At 33.0% G+C, this 18,044-nt stretch overlaps 2 protein-coding genes and 1 long non-coding RNA gene across 4 annotated transcripts; 2 read left to right on the top strand and 1 right to left on the bottom strand.

The window, feature by feature from the left end:
* Window positions 1-40: 40 nt before the first annotated feature.
* LOC110613497 (1-phosphatidylinositol-3-phosphate 5-kinase FAB1B) lies at window positions 41-10,428 on the bottom strand. Of its 2 annotated transcripts, none has more exons than XM_021754656.2 (11): window positions 8,817-10,428; window positions 7,693-8,451; window positions 6,794-6,947; window positions 6,303-6,647; window positions 5,094-5,981; window positions 4,670-5,001; window positions 4,140-4,263; window positions 3,861-4,028; window positions 1,376-2,902; window positions 843-1,109; window positions 41-695 (listed from the first exon to the last, which is right to left on the bottom strand). In XM_021754656.2, exons 1-11 carry the CDS (start codon window positions 9,437-9,439, stop codon window positions 369-371), a joined length of 5,514 nt encoding a protein of 1,837 aa, XP_021610348.1. In that variant the 5' UTR covers window positions 9,440-10,428; the 3' UTR covers window positions 41-368. The 2 variants fall into 2 exon arrangements, with proteins under 2 accessions (XP_021610348.1, XP_021610346.1); XM_021754654.2 differs by having other exon boundaries at window positions 7,693-8,454; window positions 8,817-10,427.
* A 3,880-nt stretch (window positions 10,429-14,308) lies between these two features.
* On the top strand, window positions 14,309-15,177 carry LOC110612718 (protein LURP-one-related 3). Its single transcript, XM_021753488.2, has 3 exons — window positions 14,309-14,566; window positions 14,640-14,870; window positions 14,957-15,177. Exons 1-3 carry the CDS (start codon window positions 14,333-14,335, stop codon window positions 15,089-15,091), a joined length of 600 nt encoding a protein of 199 aa, XP_021609180.1. The 5' UTR covers window positions 14,309-14,332; the 3' UTR covers window positions 15,092-15,177.
* Window positions 15,178-16,123: 946 nt separating this feature from the next.
* LOC110613049 lies at window positions 16,124-17,690 on the top strand. Its single transcript, XR_006350387.1, has 2 exons — window positions 16,124-16,292; window positions 16,918-17,690. It is a non-coding gene; the product is annotated as an uncharacterized LOC110613049 (long non-coding RNA).
* The last annotated feature ends 354 nt before the right edge of the window (window positions 17,691-18,044 follow it).

Genomic DNA, 18,044 nt, shown 5'->3' with positions numbered 1-18,044 from the left:
AGGAAATACAAACCGAATACTGGAAAAGAATCTCACAATCTAAGAACTAAAATATCAAACATAAAATTCGCTCGAAATTCAGACACTGCAATTGTATATAGATGCATAAATACATTGCACGGATATTTCATGGAGTGGTCGTCCAAATTAATACCTCTTCCTGAAATTCCTGCGGCTTCAACAGCCTTCTTCTGCTTCCCTAACAAATAATTATGAACTTTTCTTTCTTTAACATACAAATATAATTCCTATATTCTGAAAAAAAAAAGAATAGGAATACAAGGAAAATATATGAACATGGGAAAAATCATGTGGGACTAATTGTCCCAAAGTGCATATGCAATGTACAAGCTTACAGACTCCCAGTATCATTCAACTGCAGTTCCGCCTTGTGAGTTCTCTTCACACAAATCTGACTGGGATTTACTTGGAATGATAGTGGGAGGTGACCACTGATCTGGGACCATCAGAAAATATGCAGTCATTGCTTTCCTGAACCTTTTTTTGTATTGCTTTGGCGAAATAACAGTTGGGGATGAGTTTCGTGGCCCACCAAGTATGCCTGAAGCTTTCACCCATGTTTCCAGGTGTTTGTCCCACGTGTATTGTCTCATGAAATCAATGATTCCAAGAACTAATTCATTTTTCTCTTCATCCACCCCAACCAACAATGAGTAATCCATCACATCAATAGACTGCATCAGCACAAGCATAAAACAATTAACTTTTTGAAAATGAATTCATTTTAACGCTGGACAAGCTGCACAAATAGGTATTTCAGATGTTTTACAACCACCCATCCTCTCAAACCGTATACTCTTAACACAGAGTTTGATACTTACTGCAAGAAAAGAAGTATCATTCCAGACAGCTCTCTCCAGCAACCGCTTTGCCTTGTTTCCAACAAAAATAGGAGAAGTTGGCATTGCTTCAATCAAGTTCTGATCTAACAGAACTTTGTTGCTCCCACTAGAATCAGGATTATATCGTGATCTGGAAGATCCTTTAAGATCATAAAGGCGGGTCACGTTCCTTCCGAACAGAAGATTCTCCATGATCAAAACATCCATTTTTGATTCTTTCCCACCTTTCAAATGCTTTGATGCAACCTTCCAACAAAAAGGCAATGATTGACTCGATAAATTCCAGGCAAGTATATAGCTTTTTGTATGGACAAGTTTAATGAGTGGCCAAGGAAAGCTGAAAGATAATGACTAAGGTAATTTACCATAATTTCTATGTCAATAAATGCCAGCCAAGTATATAATATTTTGTATCGACAAGTTCAATGAATTGGTATCAAAAGCTGTAAGATTAAACTCATGACTAGGATAATTTACAATAGTTTTCTATTTGGGATTTGCAGAGAAAGTACCTGATAGATCCCCAAAATTTTTGCCAAGCATGTTGGACTTCTGGAGCTAATTGAATCAGAGAGGTACTTGAAATATTCAGGAGCAAATTTTATAAATGACTCCAATTCTGTCTTAGTGACTTGTTTAATGATAAACCGATCATCCAAGGTCTTCGCAAAAAAGACATTACTCTTGCCACCTTGAGCTCCCCACTTCTTACAACGACTGAGAGACCTTATAAAATCAAGCTCAGATGGGCAACATATCCTTCTCAATGCTTCAAACCGTTTCGCACAGTAACAAGTCACAGAATATTTCACCTTACCCTGTGGGCCTTCATCTCCAAAAGAAATTCTGGCATGCATAGCTTTTGTGTGAAAGAGTGGGTCTGAAAGCAAAGGGCTACGAGATCCATGTATGGACAAGATACTCTCTTCTGTAGACCCATGGCTTCTGTGAGGATCCATGGTGACTTCATCAACACTGTGGAAAGAGTGAGAAGTCATGGGGTCAGATAAGGAAGAACTTACATCCCCATCATCAGTCAGTTGGCCATGATACTTTGGCGATAGTAGTGCATAAGATACAATGCTCGTAGGCTCATCATCATATACAGGAATGACAGAGTCATTCACACCCACAGGCAGAAGGAGCCTAGCCCCACCCTGGAGTTCCAACTGCCTAAAGGATGAAACATAGACTGGATTATACTCGCCCCCTATATCAAGCTTCTCGGTGTTTGCCACAAAATTCTTGTTCATCGTGCGATAAAAGTTTAAGAAGGGCATTCTTAAGTAGCTTACAGAATCTTCCATATTATCAGAGCCTTTGGTGGACAATGCATGTGAAGGTGAATAACTGACTTTGGGCCCATTTTGGTCTTCCACTCGATTGTACAAATCCAACCCTTCCGGCAATGTAGATGTGGTTGAGAAATCTGCCATAGCTGAATCAGAAAGTACATTGGCATCATCCTTTGAAATTCCAATTCCTAGGAGATTCTCTCCTGTCCATGCAGCATCAAGGGTATCAGATAAATCGGACATTACAGGAACCTGTCCCTCAGAAAGGGTCCTGAGAACATTTCCACTAAATTCCAGGCCACTGGGTTGATCACTGATGGGAATGACAACTGAAACCTCAGATTGGTCTTCCTTTCCGTGATTAGAACCTTGACTCTTATCTGTTTCATGGGCTGTGTCAGACTGGTCAGGATTACTGCTAAGTCCTACTTGTTGACCAGGGATTTTAAGTAATGTTGTATCGACAGGGAGAGAGTCATAGCTATTAAAACCCTTTCCTGGCTTGTCATTCACATCCATCTCATTGAGCTGCTCGGTATTAGCTATGGGTTTTTCCACAGGTCTGGAACTTGACCAATTCAAATCATCCTGAAGACTGTTATCTAAACTGGCTGCATAAACTAGGCGGTGGTCCCACATGTAAGATTGAAAAAGCAACTGCCGCCGCAATTTGTTGATCTCAAAAACGTCAATAACAGGCTGACCTTTTTTTGCTTCTGTGTTCAAAACTTTTTGGAGTAACTCCTAAAACAAAAAGATAACAATTGGAACTTACACATCAAATGGTCAAAAATATAGCAAGTAAACTAAGAAAGTGCAAGACCCTTTCAGATTTCCCCAACATCAAAGAGCTTGGGAGCTTGAACCCAGGCAAGATCCAAACCAAAAGGAGCACTCAACTACTAGTCCTGTCTAGTAATTGTTTTTTGTTTTTTTTTTCTATTAGTTGCAATGCAAATAGGCATTTACTTAGTAGATTCATTGAGTTAGAAAAAAACATAAAACAAATAAATAATCATGATAGCATTTACATATGTGAAAGCATTAATAGACAAAGTATAAACAAAGTGTAATTGATTACACGTACATTAATTAGATTTTTTGGGTGCAACCAAAAGTAATGGAAAATAATCATACAATTTCCCACAGTTTTGATCGTATCCTACCAAACATACCCAAGAATAATTATAGTAGTTCCATTGATGTGAAATAAGGCACATTAAGATTATCATAAGTATGATGTTATGATATGGCCCCTGCTGTAGATTAAGAAGATCTTATCCAGCTTGCAAAATTACTAGCTAATAAAGTATGTTGACCAAGAATCCGAATGTGCTCAGAGAGAAGGATACTATTTACAGTCATTTTAGACACAAGGAAACTTGTAGCTAAATCAGATAAGTAACAAGTTATTGCCTAGCATACTGTAAAATATAGTCAAATGCATAGCTTCCATAATGATTTAAAGAGCATTAGCAAGTAAATTTTAATTCATCCTAATAACTTGAAGACTTACATAAAAAGATTGTGGACTAAAGGCTACCTAGCTAGGAGTTCCCATTTATCTACATGGATATCCATGTTTGAAATGGTCTCAATAATATTGTCGGCCACGCATATAACTTGGCTTGTAGGATATGGCTTTTATTAATTAAGGGCTAGAAGTAGAAGACTAATATATCTTATATGAAGAAAGCCTGACCTCGAATTCTGCCTTCTCCCTTTTTAACATGGCTTCAAGTTCTCCAATTTGGCGTCTTGATTCAGGTAGTTTCGTGCCATTGTTTGGTGGCGCTGCACATCTTTTCTCTGCAATTTGACTCAAACCATTGAGTACTTCAGAAAATAGAAGCTCTGCTTTGTTTACAACCTGTTATCATCAGATAATAAAACTACCCATATGAAAACTGATTTAAGTTCTGTCAAAAAAAAAGAAAACTGATTAAATGAAATATCCAAAAATTCAAATGGGCCCACTGACCTCAACTGTTTCTTTCTGTATCCATTCCTGGTTCTCAAAGTTAAAATCAAGTTTTGAGGGTGGAAGGTACACGGAGAGAACATCAATTGTTGCATAACGAAAACAAGCAACCATGTTCCCAAATCTGCACAAATAAAATTGGAGATACTCTCAGATTTAGACAAAGAGATTGAGAGAGAGAGAGAGAGAGAGAGAGAGAGAGAGAGAGAGGGAGGGGTTTGTTAAAGTGAAAGGAAAAAAGAAGAAGAAGAAGAAGAATAAGAAGAAAGGTTTTTGTTACTACTGCCAATATAGTTTCACCATCTATGTTGAAAGAACACAATTATAAATATGAGTTTAATAATCAGTTTCATTGAACATAATCATTAACTCAAGCATCCAAAAACAAGGGATTCCAGCCAATGATATCTCAAATATACATATTTGTTCTCTAATGAGCCATAAATTCATCTTTAGGATTAAGATTGCATACATGTGACATGAATGCTATGCTTTCTAGCACAATAAAATAAAGAAATTAAGACAAATACCCATAGAATCGAAGACAATCCCTATGCAAAGAATGACCACAACTTGCCACCCTGCTTGCAGCTGCATGGTTTGAAAAACTAAGCTCCAAAAATTTCCCAAAAGATAAACCCCAAGCAGCATCAGACATCACTACTCTCCGAGTAGCTGGAGGAAAACCATTGGTACGGGGGCACCTCAGGCATCTATGCCACATCCAGATCTTTCCATCCTTTTCACCAGGTAAGAGTATTTCTGATAGCTTCTTAACAGATATAGTCAGAGTGCCTTGTCGATGAGTGTAACAATGAACATGCGCTTCTGATGGCATCTCACAAGAACTGCATGTGTAACCCTTAAGAAATAATTACTAGTTGTCAGTTTTAAAATGCAATGCCTATATTTTATAAATAGAGCTATAAATAAATCTAAGAAAAAGGAACTTACATTATCGAATAAGTGGTCTCGCAAAAACCGACCCAATGGTTTGTCAAAGCTACCGTAGTATTTAATTCGAAAAAGATGAGACCTTTCACAGACAGTCCCCTTCCATACACAACGGGAAGACAAAGAAACCAAAATGCTCTGATGATCTGAAGGTGATGGAGGAAATTCTTCTTTTAGAAGTCCAGGCTCCTCAAGATTACTTTTATTATCCTGTTGTGAAGATGATACCTCTGAGCTGTGTGATAAAGTAGGAACCACTTCACTGAGATGGTCTGGGGAATTATTTGAAATAATACCTTCTGAATGCTCAAAGCCATTAACTGTAAGATGATCACCCATGACAGTCACCTTGTTGTTAACAGGAGTTATTTCTGCTACTGCAGAACCTCCAGATCCCATTTTAATTTTCTGCTCATAAGTACAGTAAGAATCTGAAATGTCTTTCACTCTAGAAGGAACAGTAGAAAGAAATGCAGCTGAATTGATGCCAGAGTCAGACAAATTGAGTGCTGTGGATTGAGAGCTATGACCATCAGTTAGTGGTTGCCTTTCAACTTGATCGATAGAAGAACTGCTGATTGTTGAGTCACTATATGCAATAGGAACGCTGTTAGATATTTGGGGTTCACTACTTGTGTGCAGTCCCTGAGGCTTTTCATTGGCAGGAATAGTGAAACCAGGAACAGTTGATATAGATCTCTCAATACTTGAAGGTTTCTCTGGGAGTGCCACTGTTATTGGAGATTTCAGAGGGAATTCTGGTAGAGATGCTCCTTCATCAGCAAGAAAAGACGTCTCCAGAGCCAGGTGATATGCTGCAAAAACTCCATATTGGACAACATCTTTCACTTTCTTTAACTCATCCCCATTAGCACCTCTAAGTAATATCTGAAACAGATGGAAACAGAAGAGGTAAATACAACTTGGCATCAGATCCAGCTCATCATTTTCAAATAAGTCTACGAGATCAACAAAATGATATATTAAGAGCATAGCTACACAATGTGCATAACTCTGCTGTTGAGAGTTCATACAACCAGCCAATTCATGAACAAACAGAGATAAAGCATGAATTGATATAAAAGATATGAATATGGTTGAAAAACTTGATCAAGAGTGGCATCTTTCTACTTTCTCTACTTGTTATAAAATGAAATTGAATATTTGATCATCTTCAATTCTCTATTATTTGAAGTTTCAGGGACTTACAGTAAAACCCAGTGGCCTTGGGCAGCCCTCCAAGAACATCAATGTCTTCACCAGTTTTTTTCCACCCTGCCCAGCAGTACCAAGATCTTCCAAAAATTTCTCAACATGAAACATATCACAGTAGCCCAATTTTGGGGAAGAGAGATGATCGATTGAAGGAACTATTTGAGCACCAGTGCAACGGGCTATGCGCTCTAAAAGTGGTCTCTTGATATTGAGAACGAGAGATATGTCTTTAGCAAGAAGGTACTCCTGTGCAAATCTTGAAACTGATTTCTCTACTAAGAGGACATCAGGTTGGTGAGCATCTATCCTAGCCACAGCCATCTTAAGATGGTCCATTTCCTAAAGAGAGAAAGAGAGAGAGCCCATGAAAAAGAAGATAAGATAGGAAAAAGTTCAAAAAAATGAAAATGATTGCATTTGAAGATATAAAAAGTAACTAGTAACAATGTGATAAATGATAAGCTGGGAAAGTAAAGAATCGCAACCTGCTGTAGCAGAGTATCAAAACTAGATAAGTGGTTAGAAACCCGTTGATACTCAAGAGCCCCTCCAAGGATCAACAAGCGAGGTCTCTCTATTTTTGATGTCATTCGGCGGTGAGCCACATTTTTCTTACAAACAACTCCTCTGACCACCATACTAGAAAAGAAACAATAAAAAGCCAAGTAAGAACAATAGAAAGAATGACTGCAACCAAAAGACAGATAAAAGAACAAATTTCATTATGGTAAGCAAAAAATCTGTTTTAGTCTCTAAAGCAGTTTTTAATAAACTTAATGTGGATAAGTTATATTATCTGTCAAAAAAGTCAACTTGATAATTCCTATCTTATGATAGGAGTAAAAAAACAAAAAAGATTTTTTTTTAAAAAGAAAATCCTCCAATGGGAGCTAATTAAAGTTTCCAGTAGTCCAGTGTTAGCAATTACCAGGACTCGAAGAAAAAGATTTTTCAATCTCCTTATGTTTTCTCCATAATTGTGAAATTATCAAGTTGCATTGTTCCCTAATCTGGACTGTAGTTAGAGCACAGTTGTGAAATTACCATTCATTACAGGTCTTCTAGTCACATAATTAATTTTCTATGGATATTTACCAGTACAAGGGTTGTTGTAATTCAAAATTTTCTATGGATATTTTTAGGTTGTTTTAATGCAGAGAGAACTTATTTCAGGAACAATGTCTCCACTCCCCAATAACCGAACTTTAACAGCAAATCTGAGCCAAAGTCATATGCCAAAAACAATTATATAAACAATGCCACAGCTTGCTCAATGATCTACTACCATAAGAAAAGTTCATATTGCAGGGCTTTTGCCTGAGAATGTGGAACAAGATAACGAACTATATTATGCATGGACAATGAAAATGATTGTGGTAACTACCTCTCACAGCGGCGTCCAGAAGCAATGCATTTTACTTTCACATATCCACCAGGGTCCATTCCTCCACTTTTGCTCATATCTGGTTTTAGCAGTGTAGCTGCCTCCCATGACAGAGATGTAATGATTTCCAACCAACTTTCTTTATCATCTTCATCGCCTACAGGAATATTCTCAACCTGCAATAGCTGAGCTACCAAAGCCCTGAAATGCCCATCAACCACATTCTTCATAGCCTTCTTGTGCTCCTCACCTGGCTTATCTCTACTACGGAATTCTCCACTTCCAAAACTGTTTGAGGTGCATAAACGTCCCCATTCCCCAGCTTCATGCACATCATCGCCGTCCTCATCATCATCAAAGAAACCAGCTTCCCTCTCATCTTCTTCAACTTCTGGTTCAGGGGGAAGCCAGAGCAGTCCATTGTTCTCAAAATCCACAGGTTCAGCATTGCCATTCTCCCCAGGATACATGGAGGAAGGTGCTTCACATTCATCATCCATGTCAACCCCTTGTTTTTTCCCATGCTGGGTCATTCCTTCCAGATCATGTGAGCCAAAACCATGGTTCACCGGAGAGCAGCTTGAACTTTTTGAGTCAACATTTTCTCCATCAAGATGAGCTTTATGTGATCCCTCATCATTGCTTATGTCATCGAACTCAACTTGGTGAAAATACTCACTTTGGGAATACTCACTTTGCGGAAAATGCCTCATTTCAGAATCAGAGCGAAAAACACCATAGTCATCATCATCATCATCACTTCTGATACAAAACAACAACTGAGCATCAAATAAACAATCATTATATATGAACAAAAATATCCTACTTATTTGCACCTATATATATACACTTTCCTCTTTATTTGCTTGGTGAGGACCTACTAAATGTAACAGGTGTATTCACACTTGTAATTGAAACTGCAAAATGTTATCCTCAAACATAAGCATTTTTTGCGATATTTTTATAAAGAACACTTTTTCAGCAGTTGATAAATAGTATGTCAGTTTCTGCAATCGACATGAGTTAACAAAAATATACTTGATTGTTATATTGCTATGCATTTCTAATGCATATGCTAGATAATAACTGCAATAGGAGTGCTTAACATGAGATGATTATCAAACCTATTCATGGAAAATGCATATTGGTTTGGAGATTGATAGTCGATGTCTGAAACAAGGCCATTGCTCCTTCCAAATGCTACTGCTCTTTGCTTATCTGATGAATTTGTTTCCATTTCAGATGTTTGACGGGGGCTGTGAACTGCAATTTGTTGAGCTCGTTTATACGGCCCAACTGAGTATGGCATCGAGCCAAGAGTGAAGGTACTACTGTTAGCAGTGCCACTAGATTTAGAGCTGGCCAAACTTGCTGCTGATGGTGAACTACTAAGATCCAGGCTAGGAACCTGGATTCCATTATCAAAAGTAGCTATCCTCTGCTGCCATTGTTTGAAACAATAATTACATACCCGAATTTTTTCCCACTCTTCCGGTGGAGTCCTTTGATCACTAGATGATGCAGGAACTGAGTTGGCTGTACACTTGGCACAGAAAACACGACCACAAAGTCGACAATGGTGTCTACGGTTAATTATTGTGAATTGAGAATCACACTCATAGCATACTCTACAGCTCTGATCGGGCATCCAAAAATCCCTTGACACTGTTGGTGGCTCAGATCGCCAAGGGATCCACGATTTCAATGTCCCAACTAGCTCAGAAAATGTCTTGTCAGGAGAATCCATCTACAAACACCCCTTACAGGCCCGTTCATCATGCTATACTCATTTTTCCACTTAACAAACCTTATTCCAAAAGTTTCAGCTTCAATCAAGAAACAAAAGGCTCACAAAAACTTAAAAAGACATTAAAGGAAACAAAAAACCCTATGCTGCTGCTATTACTAACACACTCCAATATGAAAATTCAAATGATCACAGGCCAGTCACCGATGCTACAGCAGATCCAACTTTCCTATCTCAATCCAAATATTAAATCTTCTAAACCACAGCCTCCTCTAAGAAACCTCAACGGTACCTCAAACTTCCAACTAGACTTCCAACTTCTCAGCGAAAAAAAAAATGCTGATATATAACCCCTTTCACCAGACACTAGAGCTAAATATACCAACGAACCAAGTCCCTAAATAAATTGTACACAGACCAAAGGGACACTCAATTGAAAGAACCCAGAAGCTCAGAACTGTATAAAACCATAAAAGAGCCCCTCAATCTGTGAAAACATAGTTTTCTCAGTGAAACAACTCACAACCACCTCTGAAATTCAATAAATTGAAAAACCAGTATCCCAAACAATGCCCAGAGATATATATATATCTATATGAGTGTTTCCTATAAGAAAACGAAGAGCTCTATTCTCATTTGTACAAAGTTCTAATGAGGAACCAAATGTTACCTTGAAAAGGCAATCAAGAAAAATAACATCAAAAATCAAGATCTTCTCCAAGGGACTTGCGCCACGTAGTGAATGAATCCGTGACAAAGGGGTAGGTGGTGATTTTGCATAAGCCCGCCTACCCAGACAGCGATTCTTTCAGATAACCAATATGATTCAATCCTTTGATCACAATCATGAATTCATGATCCTGAATTTCTCACGCTTTTCCATGTAGATAAACTATATGAATATGAAAATCTTAATAAGAAAAAACAACACAAAACCCATCATAGACTAGCACCAGACAATAAATAATATTCTGCTTCGTGATTGAATGATCAAATAATATATAATCCTCTGTATATCATTTTTTTAACATAAAAATGTATATTTAATGAATTAAAACAATTTCTCTTTTTTTTTTTTTAATTTTTGTTACTTTTTCTTCTGCATAGAGAAAGAGACCCGTTGATAACGTGGGCACACGTCCACGGTACCATTTAATGGACTCGAGACTTAAAAAAACGACGTCATTTCAGAACAGTATTCCTGAGGAAGTGGAAAATGGACATGGTTTTCTTAGGAGTTTGGGTTTTGGTTTGACTGTTGACTTTTGACAACTGTAAAGCTCCATTGTGTACTTGTAATTGTGTTTCTGTGTCCAATCATTTTTTTCTCAGATTTTCCCCAAATTATCTCCAAACGCGTTTTTTATTTTTTATTATTATTTTCTATTTAATTTATTATTTAAAATGTAAATATTACAATAAATTAATAATTTATCACAATATTTCCTTTATGATGTTGCATATTCCTATTAAAATTATATTTTCAGATTTTAAATTTATATGATATAGTAATTAACTTTAAAAAATAATTACACATTTTCCATGAATGAAATGGCATGACTGATGAGATTTGTTTTTTAATAAAAAGGACAATAAATAAAAAACAAATCAATTAAATGCATTTTATATAATTAATTTAATCGAAGCATTTCCACAATTGATAGCAGTATTTTTCTATAATAATATAGAAATAATAGTGTATTATCTTAAAAATTAAGGAAAAAAAAAAAAGAAAAAGAAAAAGGAAGCTGTTGGCAGACATGCTGGTTTGAAGGAGAAGCAAAGCAAAAGGGTTGATTTGTTATAGTGAAGAAAATTAAGAAGAAAGAAAAACTAAAATACTCATAATTAAATTATTATTATCCAAAGACAAAACATGCTTACTTGTGTTTTCAGGAAATATTTGATTAATTTTAGATTTAGATTTGAATGCTAACTGGCAGCTCACTTCGCCTGTTTGTAATTATTGACATTTTGTTTTATTATAAATTTATCTCCCATCATTATTAAAAATTCTATTTTAATTGAGAATTTAAAATTATATTATTTTAAATGCGATTAAAAATAATTTAAATTTTTTACTTATTGATTTATTTTTAGTATTTTTATAATTAAAATATATTTTATTAAACTTTATATTAGTTTTAGTTAATATATTTAAGAAGATGTTTTTCAGTGTAACTAACTCTTATCACAAATATGAAAAAAATATTAAATTAATCGACTAAAATATATATCTTATATTAAAAAATAATAAAAACAGGCATAAATTGAAAAAAAAAACTATATTTTTCTTATAAATATATGATTAAAGCTCCATTTGTTTTAGAAATAATTTATATTTAATAAATATTTTTATGAAATATATTTTTTGTGAAAATATTTTTAATGATATAATTGCTTTTTTTGTTTAATTTTAATTTTAAAAAGTAAAATATATTAATAAATTTATACATTAAGATCTTAATAAGTGGAAAATAATTTTTTGAAAAAATATTTTTTTTTAAATATCTTAATTTCTTCTTCAATTAGAAAACTATTTTCTGTTATTAAATTTTATGAGTATCCAAAATATTAAAAAATATTTTTTAAAAAATATTTTTTTTAAATTAAAAATTAAGAAATTAAAGTGCAGTAACTCTCAGATTTATTCATATATATTTATCATTATAAATAATGAGAATTATTTAATTTTAAAAATAATAAATATATATTAACTATTGATTATGATAAAATAAAATTTATTATAATTAATAAATATAATACAATCGTTTAAAGAAAAAAAGCCGAAAATAAGGTAATATATCAAAATCTATTGGCCAAAATAAAAGTAATTAAGGAAATTTTAGATATATAATTATCTAAAAATAAACTGAAAAGTATGATCAAGTGTAAGATAAATACATTAAATGAAAGGTCCACGTTTGGCCAAGCATCCATCTCAATAGACCTGTTGCAATTTTTACTTAAATTTAAAAGCCACCAACCCATTTTTTAAATCTATATCCCTCAAAATCAATAGTTTTGAAATGATATAATTTAATTATTTTTTTTGTCAATTCTTATATTCATTATAAAATCATTTATTTATTTTTTAATTTAATAATACGTTTAGATACCATAAATTAAAATTAAAATTTTAGTTATAGTTTCCATACATGTCATTAATAAATTATTAATTTAAAATTGTATAATTTTTATTTATTATGGTTTTTTAAATTAAATTTAAAATAATACTATTTTGTAAATTATTTTAATTTCACATTTAAATAAAATAATTTATGTATTTTTTTTTATAAATGGAGATCAAAAATTTAAAAATTAAATTTGAAATTTTTTATATTTATTTATATGTATTTATTACCATATTAAACTCGATCGTAGATAATCTATATATTTATAAACCTAATTCAACAGGGTATATATTTTTATCAAATTTAAATTTTATGATTTATTTAATATAACATAAAAGAACTTTTTACCTTAAATAAAATTTATGTATATATTTTTTAAAAATTCATTTAAATATTTTTATTTTTTTTAAAATTACCTAATATACCGAACCATAATGAAAACCATCAACTTTCTAAAATGGTCCATCATCATGCCAGTTGTATATCATATCATGTATTTAAGTCATTATAATCTTATTTTTTAATCATTCCGTTGAAGTTGATTTTTATTTTTATTTTTTAAACTTTATTCCTTTTTATTTTCACAAAAATTCAATTCAATTTAATTAATTTTTATTTAAAATAAATAAATTTAATTATTTTTAATTTAAAAAAATTTCAATTAAAAAAATTCATTTAAATTATTTTCAAATGAATGAATTGTACCAAATGGAAAGACTGTGTTTCTTATGCACTAAAAACAAATATGGAAAAAAAATGAAATTTATTGTCTTTCCAAAAAATAACATTTACTCCATTTTTTTTTTCAGAAAAAAAAGTGAATGAGGATTATAAGAGAGTTTAATTTCATTTTTATATTTATTAAAAATATTTAAATTTTTAATTTTTAATTTTTGGATTGAAACATATCCATTAAGTTGGATGAAAAGTGAGGAAATGAGTATTAAAAATGAATAATAAATAGAGAAATGAAAATTGAGCGTTAAGTTAAAATTTAAAAGTAATTTGATGTTATTTGGTTTAGGGCAGATGACGAAATCTACAATTGGGAACAGATACATGTGAAATGGGCCATACATAGAGTCACTAAAGCGATAAGATTCGATTAGAGTAATCTAATTTTATATAAATACCATAAACTAATAATTAATAATAATAAAATTTCCAATCACAATAAATATAAAATTTGTGCAGGTTGCTCTTCATGATATCTTTTTTTAATGCTTCAGTAATCCGCCCATACATACAATATGGCACTTTGCCAACTTGTCATTTTTCTTTTTCCTTTTTATTATCGATAATTTTTACGTATATATATTTTAACTATAATATTAATAATATATATATAACTTTATTTTTTTTAATTAATAAAAAAATGTCTCAATTAAATGCCAAAAATTATAAAATTTGTAAAGATATAAGGATTAACATACCAAATATATAATAACTTTCATGCATTAAACTAGTGTTTTCATGAAAGATACAACAATTTTAAAAAATAAATTAAACTTAGTACTTTTATATACTTATTTTTAAGTCGGTCCAATAGATCCATTTTTTTTCTAAAAAAAAAAATTATTTAATAATGTAATTTTGCAAAAATGGAGTCAAAGCCTAACTCGCCTTTGCCTAATTCCAAGTTGTATTATACTATTGTTGAGCATAAACCGCTTCCCTTGCCCTCTATATATTTAAGCATTTAACAGAAACCTAAGACTAAAAGAGCTGTTGAAAAATACTAAGTAAAACTGAGACAGACATGGCAAAGGTTCACCCACGAGCACCTGTTTCTTCAGCTCCCTGTTACTTCACTTCTAAACAAGAAACTTTCACTATATGGATGAAGTCTCTGGTTCTGAGTGGCAATGGCTGCACCGTTTTCGATTCAAACGGCCATGTCGTTTACCGTGTCGATAACTACAACTGCAAGTCTGGAAATCAAGTTCTTCTGATGGACTCCAGGGGCAAGGTCCTCTTCACCATCTTGCGCAAGGCAAGTAACAAGTATAATATTCTCTTATCTCACATCCCACGTTAATATTAATCGTTAGCAATTCTTTGTGCAGAAATTGAAGTTGCTGGGTTGTTGGGAAGGCTACAGAACCTTTGGTGATGAATTTGAGGAGAGAAAACTAGGTTTTCAAGTAAGAAAAAGCTTCAGGCTTTTAAGAGGAGGGTCACCATGCAGGGCTGTTGTGTGGTTAGACCAGAATCAGACTTTGCAATACAAGATTCAAAGCTGGACTCGCAGCTCAACATGCAAGATAATAGACAAGTCTGGAGAACTCATAGCAGAGGTAATTAAGCTACAATTATAGATTTATTTGTGTTGTACGTAATTAATATTATTTTAAGTGATGTGGGTGTTAATTTTTATTTGTAGGTGAAGAGAAAGGAATCGAAGAGTGGAGTTGTGTTAGGTGAAGATGTTTTAACAATGGTGGTGGAGCCATGCATGGATCATTGTCTCATCATGGGACTTGTTGTCGTCTATAATCTCATCAAATGTAAAATCTGAAATTTTGGGGGAAAAAAATATGTAAAGAGAATGGCTTTTTGTACATATGTAAACTAGCAAATAAAAAAAGTGTCTCTTTAGTTAAATATTTTCTGAGTTTTCTTAGATTAATTATTATTAAATTTCATAGTACTCGAATTAACATAATTTGTTAGTTTATTTATATGTAATTGAAGATAAATACAACATATTTTTTTAATAGAGAGATATAAATATAAATGATTGATATAGAAAAAATATAATAAATTTCTGAATAATAATTTATTTTTATTTTGGTTGGGGACAGAAACGTTTTTGTAATATGTGGCAGGACATATTAATAGAGGAATCAACCTCATATCTATTTTAAATAAATATGAGATTCATTTAAAGTTTTATTTGATAGAATAATTAAAAATTTTGATTTTATAAAATGACCTATTCGTGAATAAATTTATTAAAAAAAAAACTTAATTAAACCATATCATGGCAGCCTAATAGGAATCATTTGCCAACCTCAAAATAAATATATATATATATATATACTTTTCGTCAATTAGCCAAGTTATTTCTTTAGTTAGTCAATTTTAATGGATTTTTCTGTGTAAAAAAATGTCACAATCGAAATTTATTATTTATTTAATTTAATATTTAATACTTTTATAGTTTAAAAAATATTCTATATATTTTATTAATTATTATTTAGTTCGTCAATATTTTTAAAAATAATTACCTTAATTAACCATGTTAAATGCGAGAGCCTGTATTATATTTCAAATTCGTATCATATAATTAATAAGTTTCGAGGAATCAATATGGGCAGACTTTCCTAGCCATAATTAAACTGATTTAACTTGGAATTAAAATTAAATTATCAAGATATTTTAGTTGAAAATAATTAACGCGATTTAATTTAATTTTCAACTAAAATAATTTTTGGAAAACATTTAAAAAATAACCATTAAATTTAACCAAAATTGAAATCAAATTAAAACTTAAATTGAAGGTATTTTGGGATTCAATTTCAGTCCTTTATCCGTGGAAACCAAAAAAAAAAAATCCATGGTATCAAAACGAGGAGTTTAATAACTGGACGAAGCAGCCGGACTTAGCCGACACTTTTTCTGCAATTAGGGCGCTTGCTTTGCGATTATGAACAGTGAGGCGACGACAATGATGGAGCTCGAAGTCGAGCCCAAGTAAGGCATCAGATTCGCTCAAAGTGAGTATTCTCTTCTTCTCTTTTTCTTCCCCGTCATTGCTAATTTGATTGTTTTTAATGGTTTGCTTATGTTAGTGATTAATGGATGTTATGTTAAAATTTGGGATGAAATGTGGCAATTGGAACTGAAATTGGATCATTTATCTATTTTGGCCAATTATAATTTCAATGTTGAATTGAAGTATGCCTGAGTGGACTGCAAATTATGTAAAAGATCATCTAATCCAGACTTTTGGTCATCCGAATTAAGTCAATTTGTTTTTCACCTCCTTTTATCGCCTGATATCTCTTTGATGCTCCCCAGTCTAAAAATAGCAAAAGTTTTATCTATACATTGCTTATTTTGTTGTCTTCCTGTCCATTGATTGATGAATGAAGAATATAAAAATGCATTTATCCACCTCATTAACATACGGATCGTCCAGTAAACACCGTGCTTAATTGTAAAAAAACATGGTGGTATTCTCTTGTTGGCATAGAGTCTTTGCATCATGATTCTGTTTTTGATGAATGGGTTCTTGCTGTAGTTCAGGATTGATTAACAGAATGCACTTGTTTAGTTATTTATTTTACTTTTTTATTCTCCTGTTCCTCACTTTTAACTTTGCCATGCTATCAAATGCAGAGGATCAAGCCCTTATAGGACAGTATTAAGATTGTCAAATGAACTGGCCATGCTTGATTTCCAGTGAAACACCTATTCTGTTGCGTATATTCTATGGACGAAGTGGATGGCAATTGTCGAAGCAGATGAACTTGTCGAAAGTGGAGTGTATTAACATCATGGGACATGCCATATTGCACTGGCGGTACATAGCACGAATAGACTTGTATAAGTAGCTGCTGAAAGATACAAGGTATGCAAATCTTTTATTTATATGGTGAAATATTTCATTCCATACAAACAACTTGGTTAATTAGTAACCCCCTACTTACAGTCAGCACAATGTTTTGGATAATTAATGCATAATAATTAAAACTTCAGCATTTGAGTTTAGGGTTCAGTTCATTGATCTGCTTGTCGATTAAAGAATCTTTGCTTTGCATTTGCCCGTCTTTATCCTTTAGACCAAAAAGACATAGCACCTGCCTTATAGCCCATTGATTTTGTGGTACCCATCCCATTGAAGGTGGAGCTGAAACATCTGCCATGGATTATGCTCCTCTGTACCTGACATTGCTTTTTTACTGACCTCGGCATACTACACTCTATCTGTAGTCAGTGATGAAACTTGTCACTGATCTAGATTTAAACATGACACAAACATGTATGCATGGTATTCCTTGACAATTTTGAATGCAGCGCATAAAATTTTGTCTTAAATATAGTGGGGATCAAATTGAATTATATGTAGGCCTGTGCTTAAAGTTATGCAGTTAATTTGTTCTCTTGTGCAATTATAGAAGAAAAATGTCTATCAATGTGATTATTATTTTCTGGGTTAATTTAAAAGAAATGTAGTGCCGGTTGATCTGAATAAAGAGCTGCCAAGCAAAGAAAAGGCAAAACAGCAGATTTATTAGCTGATTATAAGACGACAGGACAAGCAGACTGGATTGTAGCTTGTACACGCATAGAAAAAATAGCAGCTCTTCCATATTCCAAATGAAGTATGTGGAATTGGTTTAAACTTTATCTTTTTCCGTAAGAAACTTCTCTCAGGTCTGCAACATCCATCTGGCCAAAATGAGTCTCAGAATCCAGTTTCCAGTCTTGGGATCTCTCATCCAAAACGTCTTCTCCTTCTGCTT

This window comes from Manihot esculenta, chromosome 4, assembly GCF_001659605.2.
Source record: "Manihot esculenta cultivar AM560-2 chromosome 4, M.esculenta_v8, whole genome shotgun sequence".
Classification (NCBI taxonomy): domain Eukaryota; kingdom Viridiplantae; phylum Streptophyta; class Magnoliopsida; order Malpighiales; family Euphorbiaceae; genus Manihot; species Manihot esculenta.
This window is presented reverse-complemented; position numbering and strand designations above follow the sequence as displayed.

What these genes read in the sequence shown, in the direction of transcription:
- LOC110613497 (XM_021754654.2), bottom strand. Translation starts at nt 9,439, where the DNA reads ATGGATTCTCCTGACAAGACATTTTCTGAGCTAGTTGGGACATTGAAA. An exon ending in CAAGGCCACTGGGTTTTACT is followed by an intron (nt 5,982 to 6,302) that starts GTAAGTCCCTGA and finishes CATCTGTTTCAG; the next exon opens with ATATTACTTAGAGGTGCTAA. An exon ending in GAGACCACTTATTCGATAAT is followed by an intron (nt 5,002 to 5,093) that starts GTAAGTTCCTTT and finishes TTATTTCTTAAG; the next exon opens with GGTTACACATGCAGTTCTTG.
- LOC110612718 (XM_021753488.2), top strand. Translation starts at nt 14,333, where the DNA reads ATGGCAAAGGTTCACCCACGAGCACCTGTTTCTTCAGCTCCCTGTTAC. An exon ending in TCTTCACCATCTTGCGCAAG is followed by an intron (nt 14,567 to 14,639) that starts GCAAGTAACAAG and finishes TTCTTTGTGCAG; the next exon opens with AAATTGAAGTTGCTGGGTTG. An exon ending in CTGGAGAACTCATAGCAGAG is followed by an intron (nt 14,871 to 14,956) that starts GTAATTAAGCTA and finishes TTTTATTTGTAG; the next exon opens with GTGAAGAGAAAGGAATCGAA.